General features: G+C 36.7%; 1 protein-coding gene across 4 annotated transcripts in view; it reads left to right on the top strand.

Moving 5' to 3' along the window:
* The window catches only part of veph1 (ventricular zone expressed PH domain containing 1), a 65670-nt gene that overhangs the window by 39803 nt on the left and 9203 nt on the right, over window positions 1–16664 (top strand). For all 4 annotated transcript variants that reach the window (XR_002754343.1, XR_002754344.1, XM_005805929.2 and 1 more), the window contains 6 exons: window positions 4320–4540; window positions 4984–5202; window positions 5573–5937; window positions 10916–11055; window positions 12135–12269; window positions 16419–16536. Coding sequence is in view for 2 of the 4 variants with exons in the window: in XM_005805929.2 (XP_005805986.1) it covers window positions 4320–4540; window positions 4984–5202; window positions 5573–5937; window positions 10916–11055; window positions 12135–12269; window positions 16419–16536 (1198 nt within the window). In the remaining 2 variants the exon portion in view is untranslated. The remainder of the gene's footprint in view (window positions 1–4319; window positions 4541–4983; window positions 5203–5572; window positions 5938–10915; window positions 11056–12134; window positions 12270–16418; window positions 16537–16664) is intronic.

Genomic DNA, 16664 nt, shown 5'->3' with positions numbered 1-16664 from the left:
AAGGTCTGTGTCGAACACAATGTAGTTTTCCCTTTCATAACCACATTTGATCATTTCATTTTTATTTTTAAATACGTAGAACAAGAAATATCCAATAATGGTCACTCAAAAGCAGATTTGGATTTACCTATTCCCTAAATCTGGCAACATCAAGGACTATATATGCAGACCAAGACAACAGAAAACAATTGACCCAGAAAATTTTTATGTCTTTCTCTTCATAAGGCAAATATGCTCTTTTGATCCATGACTTGCCAGTCTCTTTTTAACAAGAACCTATGTTTGATTCACCAAAATAATTTAAATTACATTTATTGTTCAGGAGATGAAATAAGTAATTTCACATGAATATATTATTTAGCATTTTTAATTTTAAACATTTTAAAAAATTTCAACACTTTCCTCGTTGCAAAACATTTGACAAAATGACTGTTTTACTCATTTCTCTTTTGTTAAATAGCTCCAGGTCAGATTGAGCTACAGATATTACATTTTCAACTATTACTATAGATACCTATTTTGATAAAACATCACCTTCTGCCCCTACACATGGCTTCATGTGTAGGGTTTTTTTTCCTGCCACATATGGTGTTTTATATGTAGACCAGAAAGTTCAGTACTGATCTCATCTGACCTCTTCAGCATCTTTACTGTCCACTTGTGCCAAACTTTAAATGAAGATCTTTTCTTACAATAATTAGTTTTGATCCACACTTGAGTGTCTGTGCAGTATCCAACAAACTGACCAGCAGTGGATTGAATTTAATTATTTTTAAGTAGTTTTCCTCTATAAGTGTCTGTAATCTGATAAATAACTCCCCCAAGGCTTAAGTGGTTGTAGTTTTTCTGTTACCAATACTCAACTTTTCCCAGAGACAATAGAAAAACATCCCAGAAGTAAGTTATAAGTTCTAGTTTAAAGTTACACAGCGTGTCCTGAACATGAATATTATATCAAGATTTCTTAAGGGGATGATTATGTTTCACTTTTAATGAAAGGAGGATTATTTTTCACTATCTGAAATCCCTCACGAATCTGAAAGATTTATATTTTGTTCAGAGGAATATCTGGTTACATTTTAAAACTATTCCCATAGAGCACATCGACTACATGAAAAATGTCTATGAAACCTAAAAAAAAAAAAAAATCCTGTCTTGGATGGGATTAGGTAAAAACTAAAAAGTTAATGAACCAAACACTATAACACACAAAAAATATAGGATTCATTCCGGTTCCTCAACCTAATACTTTTTAAGGATTGGATTATTTGGTTCACAGCTGAGCATATGCCTGAAAAACACAATACAAAATATAGAGAGACACAAATGTTGAAACCAGTATGTAAAGACACAAATGTCTCATTAAAGTTTATCTACAATGGACACATCGATTCAGTACAGTTTATATTAAACCATTTCACAACAAATGTAGCCGTAAGGCACTTTATAAACAAATTATTTCAATTGAATCAATCAATCCATGATATAATCCAGTATAAACAGTATGTCCAGCTCAGAAGCTCTCCAGAGAGATATAAAATGCTTTGCAAATTACTTTAATCATGCTGCATTTCTAGTTCTTTTTGCTCCAAACACATCGTCACTGATTTGGTCTTAGTTTCAGGCTAAAATCCTCATGTCAGAGTAATATTAAGTATTTTCTCTGAGTGTCCTCCTGAGACGAGACAGTTGATATTATAATTTGACTCTTGTTATGCTGCCACAATTTTTAGAAACTTATCATTAAGAAGCTGTTAACACTGATTAGTGATCTCTTGCATAGGAATTTAGCCAAAAGTAAGTGGATGCTTAGGATGCTGAATCCTTGCCAAGTGCTTCTAAATAATTATACAGCAAATCATTTGCTATGTTATTATGGAGGCATAGCATAATACTAATGCATTGATGTTTCGTTGAAGCGATATGTAAAGGTTTTGTTTTAAAAAGAAAATTAAAACTGCAATCTGTGTGAATAGAAATCCTTCTAGTCTTTTTACCTCCAGCCTGAGCTGCAGGCGAGTTTCTGACTCATTTATGGGCTAAGCTCTCCCAAATCCTTGTGGCATATTACCAAATTCTAAGGTCAAGTTCTACATATTCTACTCTTTTTTTAGGATCAGCGAATAAATTTATGGCTCTACAGAGAGTGCTTATGAAAGGTGCCAGATGTAGCTTCGTCCTTCTCACCTCATTACTCTGTGCGTTTTAAAATATGCAAGCAGATTTTGGCTCTGTTTTTATATCTGACCTTATTTAGAAAAAAAAAGAAAAGTTGTTTCAAAGGTTTCATTGTGGTTCTTTTTTCTAAAGGAAAAGTTTTGTTTGTATCACCACATGAATCCTTTGACCTGGATCACAGCCAGAGAGAACTGTTATGTTTTCAGCATCTGTTCTAATTACTGTGATTTAAATCTTGGTTAACTTTTGGACTGGAAGACAATCAAGTGTCTGCGATTCAAATATCAAACTTTCTCAGACAGGTGTGAACCGTCCCTTGACATGACGAAGCCAGAAGCCGCTTTGCGTCAGCACTGGGCAGATAAACTGGGCAGATAAACAATAGCAGACATGAAATATGAATATTATTACAAAGACCCCTTGCTAGGAAATCACATTTTGGACAATGAAGGAGTTTATACTTTCTCAGCTTGCAGAGAGCTGGCTGCATGTACTTGTGTTTATTATAGTTTGTCATAATTCAGGCAGAAAAGAGCAGAGAGCAGAGCCGACCTCCAACCTGGCTGGAAAAGCAAAACTAATCGCATTTAAATTCACCTTTTTAGCAAAACGTGTACATCCAGTTCAAGTGTTTTCCCATAACGCAGCAGATTAAATTTTAGAGTTGTTCTTGTTGTTCAACAAGAACAACATTAGAAAATAACCATAAGACTGAATACATCTGAACAAACAAATATGTTTTTGGTAATTATGTCTGGTTATTCACTTTGTTTTTTTTGAACAACTCCTTTTAAGTGTCCTTCTAACCTCCACTTTTACTCTGGCATCTTTGAAAAGATTTTTTAAAAAGTCTGAAAAATTAACCCATTGCAGCAGCATAATCTCATGGTCCAAAATAAAAAGCCGATGCTAACAACGCAAACATCAACCACCAATATATTACTTTAAGTACTTTTTAAAATATTTTTTTTCCAGTAACTGTTCTCAAAATAAAGATTGTTTTTTTAGTCGGAGGCTATTAGATTGAAAGATAAATTAAAGTTTTTTTTTTCACAATATAAATAAGTACTGTCTGATGGAATTGTATTAAAATAACTGTGATCAAATAAAGTCCATTGGGACAATTTACCTAAACAATACAACAACTTTTCTTAAAAAACAGCAGTGTTTTTTAGTGTCACTGTAGGAAACTAGATTTCACTCCTTATTTAGTTAACTTTTGTTGAGATCAGTGTTATTCTTACATTAATTGCACTTTGGCAATCCCAATCATTCAAGCAACATTATGCCTGTAAAATAATATTTAACATAGCCTTGTTTTTTCTGTAAAGATAAATCAATTTGTTGTTGCAGAAAGGGATTTATCTTTAGATTTATCGGTAACACTTTGACGGGTTGTGAAAAAAACTGTCATGACAGCGTCATAAACATCACATAACACCTGAACTCATGAACATGAGTAAATCTTCATGAATATTTATGACTGTTGTCATAAAGTGTCATTCGGTAAATCATGACACTTTTAATACAAAGTTGACATTATTCAAAATGTCTTTGTTATGACAACTTGACATTAACCAAGAAATCATGATCTGACATAAATTTGTTATAAAAGTATTACTGATTAAACTTTAAAAATTATGTAGCTTTATGTTATTAAAGCTAAAGTTTAGCTTTTATAACAAATTTAATACTTTTATAACAAATGTAATGATTAATCATGATTTCTTGGTTAATGTCAAGTTGTCATAACAAAAACATTTTGAATAATGTCAACTTTGTATTAAAAGTGTCATGATTTACCGAATGACACTTTATGACAACAGTCATAAATATTCATGAAGTCTTACTCAAGTTCATGACAGGTGTTATGTCATGTTAATGACGGTGTCATGACAGTCTTATTCACAACCCGTCAAATAAAGTGTTACCCATTTATCTCATGCCTTTAGAGAGAGATTTCTTGTTTCTCTATATATTCCTAAGCTATGACACTGGACGTTATAAAACCGATCTTGGTTTTAATTCAGTTATTAGTGTACTTTTTCTTCAAACATACCCTGTAATGTACCTACTTTAAAAATTTGTATGTTTGCTACTAAACTGTACGCTTGCTGATTTCTGTTGCCCCCGTCCTCCAGACCCATGCCCACAGCTCATTGGTCTACCTGGTGTCCCTCCTGGGCAGTATGGAGCACAACTTTCACCACACCTTGCTGCAGGAGATCAGAGCTCTGACTGACAGATACCCATCGTTACTGGGAGGCTGTGGGAAGGACATCTACAGAATGAGCAACTCATTCACTGCCATAGCCAGAGTGTTGGAAAGACGACTGGAGGACAAAACCACCCTACACTGCAGGTTGGAATTAATGTGAAAACGACAGCAAGCAAAACACCGAATGTTGTTACCTTAGACTGCAGAGTCTGTCTGCACTAATCAGATCATTTCTATGACAGTACATTTTACAATCTTACCATATTCAGTCTTGCTAAGAGTAAGTCTGAACGCGGGTGGTTCTACACACTGATTTTTCGTTGTTCTGTGTTTGCTGCGCATGCAAAGCTGGAAAAAATGTTTAATGTGTGTATATTAACATAGATTTAGCATGAAAACCACACAAAACTGTAATAAGCCAGCTTAATGTAAGCTGGTTTATTATTAATAAAATAATTTTGAGTTACAAAATACACATAATAATGTGGCACCTGGAAGTAAAAAATAAAATATCAAATCAAAGAAACTGTCAGGAATGGACCCAAACATTTTGACAATCAGAAATGAACAATCTAAATCTCTTACAGGGTGGAAGAGGCATGTCCATCTTCAGGTGGACCTCTTCCCGCTGGTCGAGGAGGAGGGACATCTGAGCAGCGACTGCAGGTAAAAGTCCAGAAATTTGACGAGCAAACACAACATGTGGGAACGACAGAGGAGGAAGGGGAGGATTCTCCTCCGCAGCAGCGACGCCACAGCCTGAGCCAAGGCGTCGAGGAGGAGAGACGGGAGATGAGATTCAACAGGTTAGCTTGTGATGGTGATGGTGCATCAAATCATTTCTTTAAATTGGTGAATAGAGCAGGGTTCTTAGAAGACAACATAATAAAACGTATATTTCTATGGAGGAATTAGTAGCAGTAACTAAACGATTGCACACAAAGAGAATTAACACATCTATATCTGCTAAAATGACAGTATGGTCAAAAATGACCATACTGTCATTTTTGGTGACAATATGGTCACCAAAAATCTTACAGAAAGGGTAATGTTAAAGATGGAATTGTTAACATTATGGTTACAGAATAGCTTCGTTAAAACAATGGTAATAATTTAAGCTTAATTAATTTAAGATTGATATTTCCTTCATTTATTTAATTTTCTGGTCTTCAACAGGTCAAAGAGCCTGGCTCTTCATATTGTGCGTTCACGCTCCATCAGTTCAGATACAGGAGAGGACAGTGAAGCTGTAGAGCCAAGCTCAGAGAACTGCGTTTCCAATGCTGAGCCTAATCAGCCCTCAGACAGCCATGAAGTCTCACCGGCAGAAAAGAAACTGACAAGTGACAACTCCCTGTCTGTCACAACAGAGAAAAAGGAGGTGGAAAATGCTGAGATTAAAGATGTGAACAGAGAGGAAGCAGAACAGGAGCAAGCTGACAGACTCTTCATTCACTTAAGAGACAACATGGAGACGATCAGGGAGTTCTGCAACGACATGGTGAAGCGGATCCCGGTTCCAGAGCAGTGTGTGATTGAAGGTAAAGTGAGTGATTCCTAATAGGTTTTCTACAGCCAGACCTAGAAGTGCCATGTGCTGCAAAAAATATTGATGTAGCTTAAGCTTTGCCACATGTCAACCACAAGATTTATTTTCTAGAGATTTTATTTTACAGACCAAGAAAAAAGGATGCATTATTATGAAGGTGAACGAAGCTGAAAGATTTTTCATTTCTTTTTTTTTTTTTTTTACAAATGAGAGTGTCAAAAATGTTGCATATTTGCCTTTATTCAGAGTAAATATTTCTGGTTTGTATTGCTGCCGTTGCTATATAGCCTAACTCCTCTTTAAACCTCTCAACAACTTTGTTGATTTATTGATCTTCATGATCAATGTCTGTTCATTAAAATTACCCAACTAACCCATGATATGTTCACAGAACACATGCATTTTAGTGAACAATCAGTGGCACTGGATTCTGTTTTCATTTAGATTTTCTTGTTTCTCCTTTGGGGAGGAAAATCACATTAAATCCTAATAAAATAATTTGAGATCTGTCCTGCCAGTTTTAGATATCTCTGTTGATTGAATCGTCACAGCTGATTTATTAAATGGCCCAACTAGCTCCTCTGCATGTTGTAAACTTCAGTGGAGGTCTGCTAACGAACCATCATTTGAGTCAGATGTGTTGAAGGGTTAGGGTTTCAAAACCATTGACTTTGGACACCACTGGTTTAAGATTGCATGGTACATTGTTTTCCATAAAGTACTACAGTGCTGGAATGAGCTCAAGTACTTGAACAAGCTGTAATGTAGTAATTATAAAAATGATTGTGAGAAGATTTTCCAGAAAGGGGACAGTGGAGATTTTACGTAACATCCTGAAAATAAAAGAGTTGATAGTTACATGTGGTGACAGGTGTTGATTGATGGTGTGTTATGAAAATACCTTCTCCTCCAACTCTTGGTCTCAGCGCAGAGGTCAGTATTGAGCTGATTAGTTGCACTTTAGACCCAAAAAGACAGATTTATTTCTATTTCTTCAACTTAGATTTTAAAATAGCATGTCCTGATTAATGATTCAAACCCTATCCAAGCGACATATAGGTATGATAAGCCACTTCTGGCTTTTTGGTGCAATCTTCAAATGTCTGTTGCATTTCTTGATCCCAGGGTTAGGGTTAGGGTCCCAGGGATCCCAGTTATTTTCTATCTTGTCTGTTGAGACACCTTCCATTGTGTATTGCATCTCTGAGATCTGCTTTCATTTACTATGTACAGTATAACCACACCAGGTAGGGTTAAGGCTCACATGATGTTCCTGTGGTTTATCTTTGTCCTTTATGCACTACCTCCTACAGTTTGGCACTTCCTACAACTCTTTACCTTGGTATGTCTACACTTAATGTATAAAATGCAATATTCATAGGTTTTTCAAAGGCTTCACATTGATTTGAAACATGTGTACATTACAGCACAGAGTAACTGTGAGTAGTCTTTATTTACTGGAGGAAATAGAAACATCTAGATTATAGCAACTATACCAGGTCTGGATTTCTGCTTTCAGGTTATACTGCAGACCTACAAAGTTACTATTTCAAAACCACTAAAACTTCCTGACATACTTTTCTTGTGATCTATGTTTTTTTTGCTGGTTGGTATAAAGTCTAAAACAGTGTTATAGTATGATGTCTAAAAAGAGGAATGTCTTCATGTAAACTTTACACAAAAAGCATTTTAGTTGTTTAACTGGTGCCACATTTTTAAGAAAAATGCTTTTGTGAGTTGAACAATGGAGTCGAGTTTGTGGGTTACACCCTTGAAAAACTAGCCATATCCCCTCTGCCAACACCTAACAGCTTAATCTGTTATTTACTGTTGTTTGATATTGTTTATTGTATTTAGGAAACATGCGCCTCAGTTATGAGTTGGGAAACCATAAAGAACCACAGTGGCTTGTCTCCTTTTCCTCCTGCTGTTCACTGGTTTGGTCTCAGCCTGGTTGGCCGTTCTGCCAAATCTCGTCTCTGCGTTGAGAAAGCCTCCAACGACTGCTGAACCGGCTGTAGCGTTTTAAATCAGTGTAGACAGCATTGATAATTGATTTAGCATTTATAAACTTCACATCATGTTTTTTTTCTTTGTTGTTAAAATACTTGCCAGATTTTTCCTCTGCAAGTAGGAACTGTAGGGTTCAGTCTCCTATCCACTTTTAGAGGACCCAAAAAATGCCCAACACAAAAATGTTTACAGTTCCACTGTAAACAATGTTATTGGATATAACACATCTCTCATAAGGTAAAATGATCCATGCAGGTGAAGGTTGTAAATGAAATTCACAGGCCTAATTACCAACAGGAACATTTTAAGAAGTTCAGATGTTAATGGAAAAAAATGGCATAAGTTAATTTAGACGCTTTACGTTGTGTTCTCAGTTTTCTACTCTGTAAGAAAAGAAAACACTTAATATGTTCAATTTCTACTAATAAAATTAACTTCTGCTACTTAAAGTAGGTGTGATGATTCATATTTGACAGAGTTACAGACATTATAGCGCTCTAACACTGTCATGCTGTTTTTCTAAAGACCTTGAAACTGTAGAAATTTTGTTTCAGTTTTGTTCTCCTTATTGTAAACAGTCATGTTTCTGTCTGTAATATATATCAGACATACCCCCCAGCAGAGAGTTTGGGTTTGAGGACCAACTCCTTTATTCCCTGTTGCTGCTAGAATGAACATGAGGAAGAATGTGCAGGTTTTCAGAAACTGATATGTTCATGTTGTGACCTGACATGACATGTTGCTGATATGTTGTGGTTTAAGTGTTAGCTCATAGTAATTTCTCGCAGATTTTGGTAAAAGAACATCAAAATGTTTATTTTCTTGCCGTCTTCTATATGTAAACAGCCAGAAGAAACATCAAAATATGATTTTATGAAGGCATCCGAAATCTCTAAGTCAGACCAAGCACACATATACAATTACACTTTTTATAAGGGAATGGCCTTGTGCATCCTAAACCACCTGCTAATGCAGTATGAGTGATCAATTTTCAGTGCATCTTTTATATACTAGAAACTCTCTCTTTGGTCTAATCAGCCAGTATGTGTAGTAGCACCGCTTTAAAGCTGCCCAAAGACAACCTGTCAAAGGATACATAATCAAACAGGAGTGATTAACAGAGTTTTTAATTAGTTCAGTAAAAGCAGATGAGCAAATTGATGAAGAGAATAAGATTATATGTGGAAAAACATCCACCCAGTAAGAAGTGAGTGGCATAAGAAATGCCCGTGACACTAAGCTGAAACAGATGAAGGTAATGTAGTGCAAAGTATGAACAGCCATGAGTATATGGAAGTAGTTTCAGTGTGCCTGCAGACTCTCCAGCCAACACAGAGCAGAAACAAAGAGTTCAAGAGGTTCGCATGAATAAAACAATGAAATGAGAAACGGCTTTGCCTCCAAATCTAATCCGCTTTCACATGTTGTCAGTCATCTTTCGGATATTTGGGGATCAGATATTTTATTGTCATTTATGTTTGATTACTTTTGCTTATTTTCATTTTTTCTAATCAATTTGATTCACCTAAATCAAACTTTGGCCGGCATGTTTTTAACCAAGCCTTTTGTCATCATCTTCTTTTTTATTTTTGTTTTTGAAGGGGTTTGTTTTTGCTGCAGCTTCGCAACGTGTAATGTTAGTGAAATTATGGGAATGTGGTATTTGACAGATGGACAGATGAGCAGATATCCTGCACTAGAAAAATGCATATACAAATCATATACAGAATTAAAGTCCTAACTATTTGCAGCCAGGCAAACATTTCTACTCATAGGTTCAGTTTTTCTGTGTTTAACCATTTGCGACAGGCAGATTCCATTAAACACACAGGTAGACAGAAATATGGATGATCACGACAACCTGAGACGATGATATTTTGAGTGAAAGTAAATTTTATAATCAATTCATTTTAGTCATTGTATCTCATAGTGGCCAAGAGTGAAACAGCACCCAAAACACTTCACGCTTTCTCATACATGAAAGAAAATGAAGTTAATGATATCCTCTCTGAACTCTGGTAATCTGATGAAATCTAGAAATAAATGTAAAGAATGGCACTCTGAAAACACTCTTTACTCTTACTGTGAATGTATTTTCTTAGTATTAATGACGATCGACACCGGGGCTCGCAGCCCAGCTCCTATCAGAGCTGCTTTATCAGAACACTGAGTGTTTAATGTAAACAATGAAAAGAATGAGACACACAGAGTTTCATGATGATGATGCTGCAGCGAAAGACAATTTCATCTGGACTGCTTGTTGGACTTACTCTGTCCACCCCTTGGTCTTTTCTCTGCTTTAACCTTTTGCAATCAGGTTATGATGGTGTAATGTTAGGACTTGTAGACAAAACACACTAGCACAGATATCAGTGAGCCAGTATGATGTTTTTGTGTGGGTTGAATAAATTCATTGACGGCGCTGACAGCCTGTTTTATGTGTCAAGGTAACACGATTAGTTTGACCTGTATCAGTTGCATTATTAGACCACAGAACCTGAGTTACAGGTTACATCACATGTTGGATCAATTGAACTTCTATTTAGCTGACAATGTGCCTCAGAATCCCATCTGTTGTTTCATTTTCTTTTTCTTTATGAGCCCACAGGATTTCTCTCCAGTGTCAAAATGTTTGCTTTTTTCCCTGAATGTTTTGGGAGGCGATGGTAGAAAGAAAAGACTTTTTATGATGATTTAGATGTGGTGTAATTCTTGGGTATAATTCCCATAACTCCGTTACCGAGCTGAGCTGTTGATGTTTAGCATTCAGAGAAGTATAAACACGAAGAGAAAGATGTTTAAATACAAAACAACTGCAAATGTTTACATACTCCTGTCCAGTTCTTCCAGTTAAGTTTTTTTTTTTTTATTACCATGACCAATAAGATTGTGAATGTATATATCTGCTGCATTTTTTTTTTTATTTGTTGTTGACATTTGGTGTCTTTTTGTAACAGATTCAAATCGAGGTTGCGTGGCCAAGCTCTCGTTCTCCTGTCCCCTGAAGGGTTACTACTGCCTGTACGCCAAATCCAGTTTCCTCCTGACCAGCCAACAGCCTCACCTTTGGATTCACATCATGCTGCTGCATCTACAGGTGCAACCAAGTCACCAGTCTGCATATGTTACTACACTCTCTGTTTAAAACAGGAAATCGAACTGTTCAGCTTCAAATTCATTTTACCAGGATGTTCATTCAAAGTAAAAAGAAATACATTTGCACCACAAATTTCTGATGCAACAAACAAAAAGGTATCAGACTATAAACCCGTTAGTATTTTTTTTGTGAATTACGGTATTTTGATGAAAGATTAATTTATTTCCAGACAGTTTGCTGCTCTGTATCTAGTGCCGAAGGTGCCAGTAGATACAGGATGCTTTAATTTTGCTTGAGGCTTAGATGTTAGTGATTTGGTGATTTAACAACTCTTTCAAACACTTTGTTGAGTGTGAAATTAAAACTTTCTTTCTGGGATATTGCAGCTCTTACTTACAGCTCATACTATTGACTTGCCATAACTGCAGGAGACCACTCCCAGTAGGCTAGACAGGCCTTCACCCAGTTAAAATTTATCTTTTAAATTTATCACCATAAATATCAGAGGTTTGCATTTGTCCTAAGATAAGTCCAGCATCTGTTTCTTCGAGTTTTTTGGCCTACTTAATGGAATCATTCATCTCTATTTGATGACTGTTGCCTTATATGGCTGAATTCAAAAGTCCACACATGCCTGGTGAAATGCCAGGTTTATGTGAAAATTAGACCATGATAAGTAATGATAAATAAAGTACCGGTACATTTAATGTGTGATATATCATGAGTAATCCAGCTAAAAAAAAACAACAAATAATTGGTTTTGAGCTAAAGCAAAATAGAAAAACTGTAACAGCTTTTTTGTGTAAGTTTGTACTTTTTAGTGTCACGTTTTGACTCTGCAGCCTTTCGTTCATGACTCTGTGGTTTGGCTCAGCAACATAAATGGGGAGGTCCAAACTGCAACAAACAACTAATAAAAAACAATTTCCTTGTTTGTGTTCATAAGTTTGGAGAATAAAGCTGACATTGTTGTGATTTTTCTATCACAAAAACTCGCCATCTTAAAAATGTGTGGGTTGAATTTATTTTATGCACTGTAGATTTTTCCTTGTGTTTAATTTTGTATCCGGTTTCAACAGAGCAAGTCAAGTGCCACTCTGTGCAGCAGAGACAAAAGTGTCGAAAGATTAGCTTCTCTTTGGGAGAAGACGCAGCTTAAAGGATCACACAGCTTTTCCATGGCCATGACACAACAATCCACCCCACAAAGAAAGGTAAACTTATTTATATATATATGTGGGGGGAAAGGGGGGTGCATGTATGTGTGTGTCTATATACAAACATATAGACACATATATAAAGTGTGTGTGTGCTGTGTGTTCCCAGCAGTGGGCCTGATATCATCATCACAAAGTGTGAGCGTCATTTGTATTTACATTCTGACTCTGGTAAATGGACATTTCTTTATACAAGTCCTCGCCTCGCTCTCAGTCATCTTTATCATGTCTGTTTGTGCTGCGCCAGCTCAAAGTCAAGCCACACAGAGAAGTCGTGTGTTTCAGTATATGTGTAGCTTTTACTATGCATTTGTTATCCTGTGGTGGTGGGAGGCTCTTTTTGAAAATGTCACAACGTCAGAAGTCATTACTAGATGATTACAGCTACAAAGAAACCACATCTGTCCTTTCTCTCACTTTAAGTATACAGTTTCGGTGCAACCAGCTTAGGTTGGGATGTGAACCCTGAAGTTACTCACACATGTGTCCAACTTCACTGAACAGAGAAAAGCAACTTCAGTGTCATCAAAGGCAATGCAACGATTAAACTGTTTAGCTCAAGGAGGCTTTTAAACTTGACAACACTGTACCAAATGTCCAGCATGGAGGTGGTAGCATCATGCTGAGGGTCTGTTGTGCTACTTGCGGTCCCAGTGCATTGTTCAAGATGAACAGAATTGAATGTCTGAAGAGGACCTTGATCTCAAATGCACTTCAGAACCAATCTATGAATAACAACTTAAGTTCGTGGCACAGATTGGTAACCAGAAACACGTTTGGTGCAAATAACAGGAAGAATTGGCTGTGGCTAAATCCCTGTTTATTTCCTTAAAAACAGTGTGGCCTCTCTTTCTCTGGGAGCAGAAAACAGCCATAAAGAAGACAAGATTTAACAAGAGAGAGGAAGGAAGAAGGTCACAACCTTTCTCTGAATCTCTATGCACAGCATTTCCTCTTTCCCCCCCATCTTTCCTTCCCAATCAGGTCCACAGTTTCTCTCCGGGACCTGAGAGCCAATCAGAACCATATGTCGGACACGTATATATATAAGGCAGAAAAGGTTACCAATTACATCTGTATCAGCAGAGAGATTTAAAGGGAGCCTGCAAAGCTTTATGGGGCTTCTGTGATTTAAGAGGGGACTTATGTTTGGCTTCTGACAACTTATTTTAAGCAGTTTTATGGTCCAGAGAAAACAGAAAGCTGGTGGAAGACAAAATGAGAAACATGAAGGGAGGTAAAGACAACAACACGGGGAGCTGGTGATGGATTGGAGAAGACAGGAAGCACGGAAAAGGAGGACGTGATGGAGATAGAGTACGGTAATAATTAAAACTGGATTAAGCTGCAATAGATCTTTTATTTGCATGACTTTACGTACAAGAAAATCTAAAGGAAAAAATAAATGACAGGAATAAGAGGTAAGAAACAGGAGGAGACCGAAGGGAGAAGGGGTTTTGACCTTTTGTTTCCTTGGTTTGTTTGTCCGTGGTAGAGGGACAAATGGGTGGAAAGTGGGTTACATGGTGATAAAGACTGAGCTCAAGCTGATTAGATAAAGATGTTTAGGGACATGCAATCCCTCCATGTGCCCTTTTAAAAAGCTTTTAGTGTCTGGATTCCTGACTTTCATTTATGAAATCTAAATATCCAAGGAGGCAGAAATGAAGCCTGTTTCTCATTTGAGTTCCTCTCATCGGTTTCAGATAAACGCATGTGATCTCATAAACTTAGCTTGAAGTTTGAAGACAAAAAATACTAAATACTTCCATCTAAATACTTCCAAGATTTGTGCACATCCAAAACATGTACATAAAGTAAACATGGGGATATGGTTCGTAAATGCTATCGAAGTTTACTTGTGCTGAATCAGGGCAGCACATGCTCATTTTTTTGGAAGTACTTACAGTTTTTTTATCTTTATTTCGAAGTAATTATAACCGGAACACAAAGTTAAAGAGTGAATGGAGGCCGACAGATGTAGACTAGGCGCCGTCGGGAATGGAGACTTCATGTTTGTTGTTTCTTTATGTCTATTAGAATGATTTATCTTTCTTCCCTGATGAATCAAAAATGTTGTGTTGTTTCACAGCTCGGCAGCATATTTGTCACGCAGGATCTTTGAAGTTTATTCTAACAATACAGTGATGTACTTTTCATTTGACTGGCATGCTGTGGTGCTTAACTTTTTTCTAATAGTGGGTTCAGAAGTAAATGACTGCCATCTTGTACGTTTGCTGTTGTGAAATAATTCATTCCTAAATCTGTTCTGTTGCAAATTTATGTTCCAATTTGGCATTCTTGGTCAGTTTCTGGCTGACACATTGTTTTTACTGCAAACTAGAAACAATAATCAAGTTTTTTTTTTTTTTTATTCAAACTTTTAAGCATCTTCTTTATGATTAATCTTTTTTTTTCCCACACGTCCTGCCTTGGCATTGCAGGTGTACCATTTAAAGAACCGGGTTGCAAGGTATTTTGTTCCTTGCCAAAAGTATGTCTGGGAATGTACTGTATATCCTGATCCTATGATTGATGTTATTAATTCGGAATTGCTCCTGGTATTAAAGGAGACAGCTTGCATAATAAAATATGAGCATGTGTTGGTAAGGTAACCAGAAGGTTTGTGTACATCTTTCTTTTAAAGTTCAGTCATTGAAATAATAATTGTGCTCTACTCCTTGATATGAAGGGGAAAGTAATAAATATTATATTGTAGAATTTGAGGTATTGGAAAAAGTGGACAAATATGGAAGCTCAAAATGTCTGACTTAAAAAATAAATAGCCTTTTTGTTAATTTAATATTGAAAATGTGAAAAAAAAATGCTTTCCTAACTCTACTTCCTGTTCTGTTTTCTAAAAGAGAAAATCATGAAATGCCATAGTCACGAATGGTATCTCACAGAGGATAACATATTCCAGATTTTCCGTGATGCTAGATGCTAGTAAAGCTGTTGAATTTTTATTGAATTGAAACCCAGCTTCAGAGTTGTTCTCTTCAGTGTCTCAAACTGCATTCCTCAAGGGCAAAGCCCTGCATCTTTTAGATGTGCCGCTTGGCCTACACACTTGAATTGAGTGGTGAAATTGCATCACTAGCATGCAGTCAGCTCTTCTAATGAGCTTATAACGGAGCCAGGTGTGCTGAAGCAGAGACACGTAAAAAGCTGGAGGACGTCGGCCGCTGAGGAATACAGTTTGAGAGCCCGGCTGTAGAATCAGTAGGATAGTAAATTTACTACTTTGACTGTAGAAGAATCAATTAGGGATGCCCAATCCAGATTTTTATCCTCAAAATAAATCCAAGTCATTTAAGAACATGACTCTGTTATTTTGTTAAAGTTTAGATAATAAGTTCTATTAATGTTTGTATTTCCTTTTAATTCCTGTAAAACACTTTGTATTGCCTTGTTGTTTAAAAGGTGCTATATAAACAAAATTACCTTTATCTGTACCTTTAATGTGCCATAAACTCAGTGACCTTGAAGTGCAGTCAAATAAAACGCTGAATTTCACCAGACGTAACTCACCCACCAATAACGTTCCATTTGCTGCACTCCCTCATATTTGGCTTTATATTTTTCCATTTCCAGGCAGTGACTGATCATTTCTCCCAGCAGGAGTTTCTGCTGGGAGAAATGATCAGTCTGGTCTCTGTTTGATTTCCAGAAAGTCCTCAGTCACTCTCACTGTAATAGCACATACATGTTCTGACTTCACAGATGCCTGTTTTATCTTCACATGGTTTACCTGTGTGCACAATTAGACCTCTATTGGTTATTTAGGGAGGTCTGATAGCAAAAAAGACATATTACTCTGTGTGTGTGTTTAACATTTATCACCTTGTAAGGCCCGTTTTTCCAACAAACGCTATGTTGTGAGGCCTACTGCTTCTTATGGGTCCCAAAACCATAAGAAGAATACAAGAAGAAGCATTGTTCTGGGTTAGGTTTAGAGTCAGGCCTGTACAGGCAACAGTTACGTTTGGGGTAAAGATCAGAGTTAGGCTAAAGAAATTATGAAAAATTAATAGAAGTTGATCCAAAGTCCTTCTGACGATGAATAGAAAAACTTTTCTTGGTCCAAATAGTGATAGACACATAAAAGTAACATATAAAACCTGTTTTCTCATTTTTCATCTTTAGGACCTGGACAACCTTCACATCCAGCTGGAGGAGGTTCGCTTCTTTGACCTGTTTGGGTTCAGCGAAGAGGAGGGGGGCTGGCTTTGCTTCATGTGTAACAACCCTGAGAAGGCCACAGGTGAACACAAACACACACACACCCCAGCAGAAAGGATGGAAATTTAAAAAATTTTAAAAAACTGAAGCCACTCGTCGGGCAGTTCTTGCTCGTTCATGTCTCAGCCAGTCAAATTGCTCCCCTTATCT

This window comes from Xiphophorus maculatus, chromosome 18, assembly GCF_002775205.1.
Source record: "Xiphophorus maculatus strain JP 163 A chromosome 18, X_maculatus-5.0-male, whole genome shotgun sequence".
NCBI classification, from domain to species: Eukaryota; Metazoa; Chordata; class Actinopteri; order Cyprinodontiformes; family Poeciliidae; genus Xiphophorus; species Xiphophorus maculatus.
This window is presented reverse-complemented; position numbering and strand designations above follow the sequence as displayed.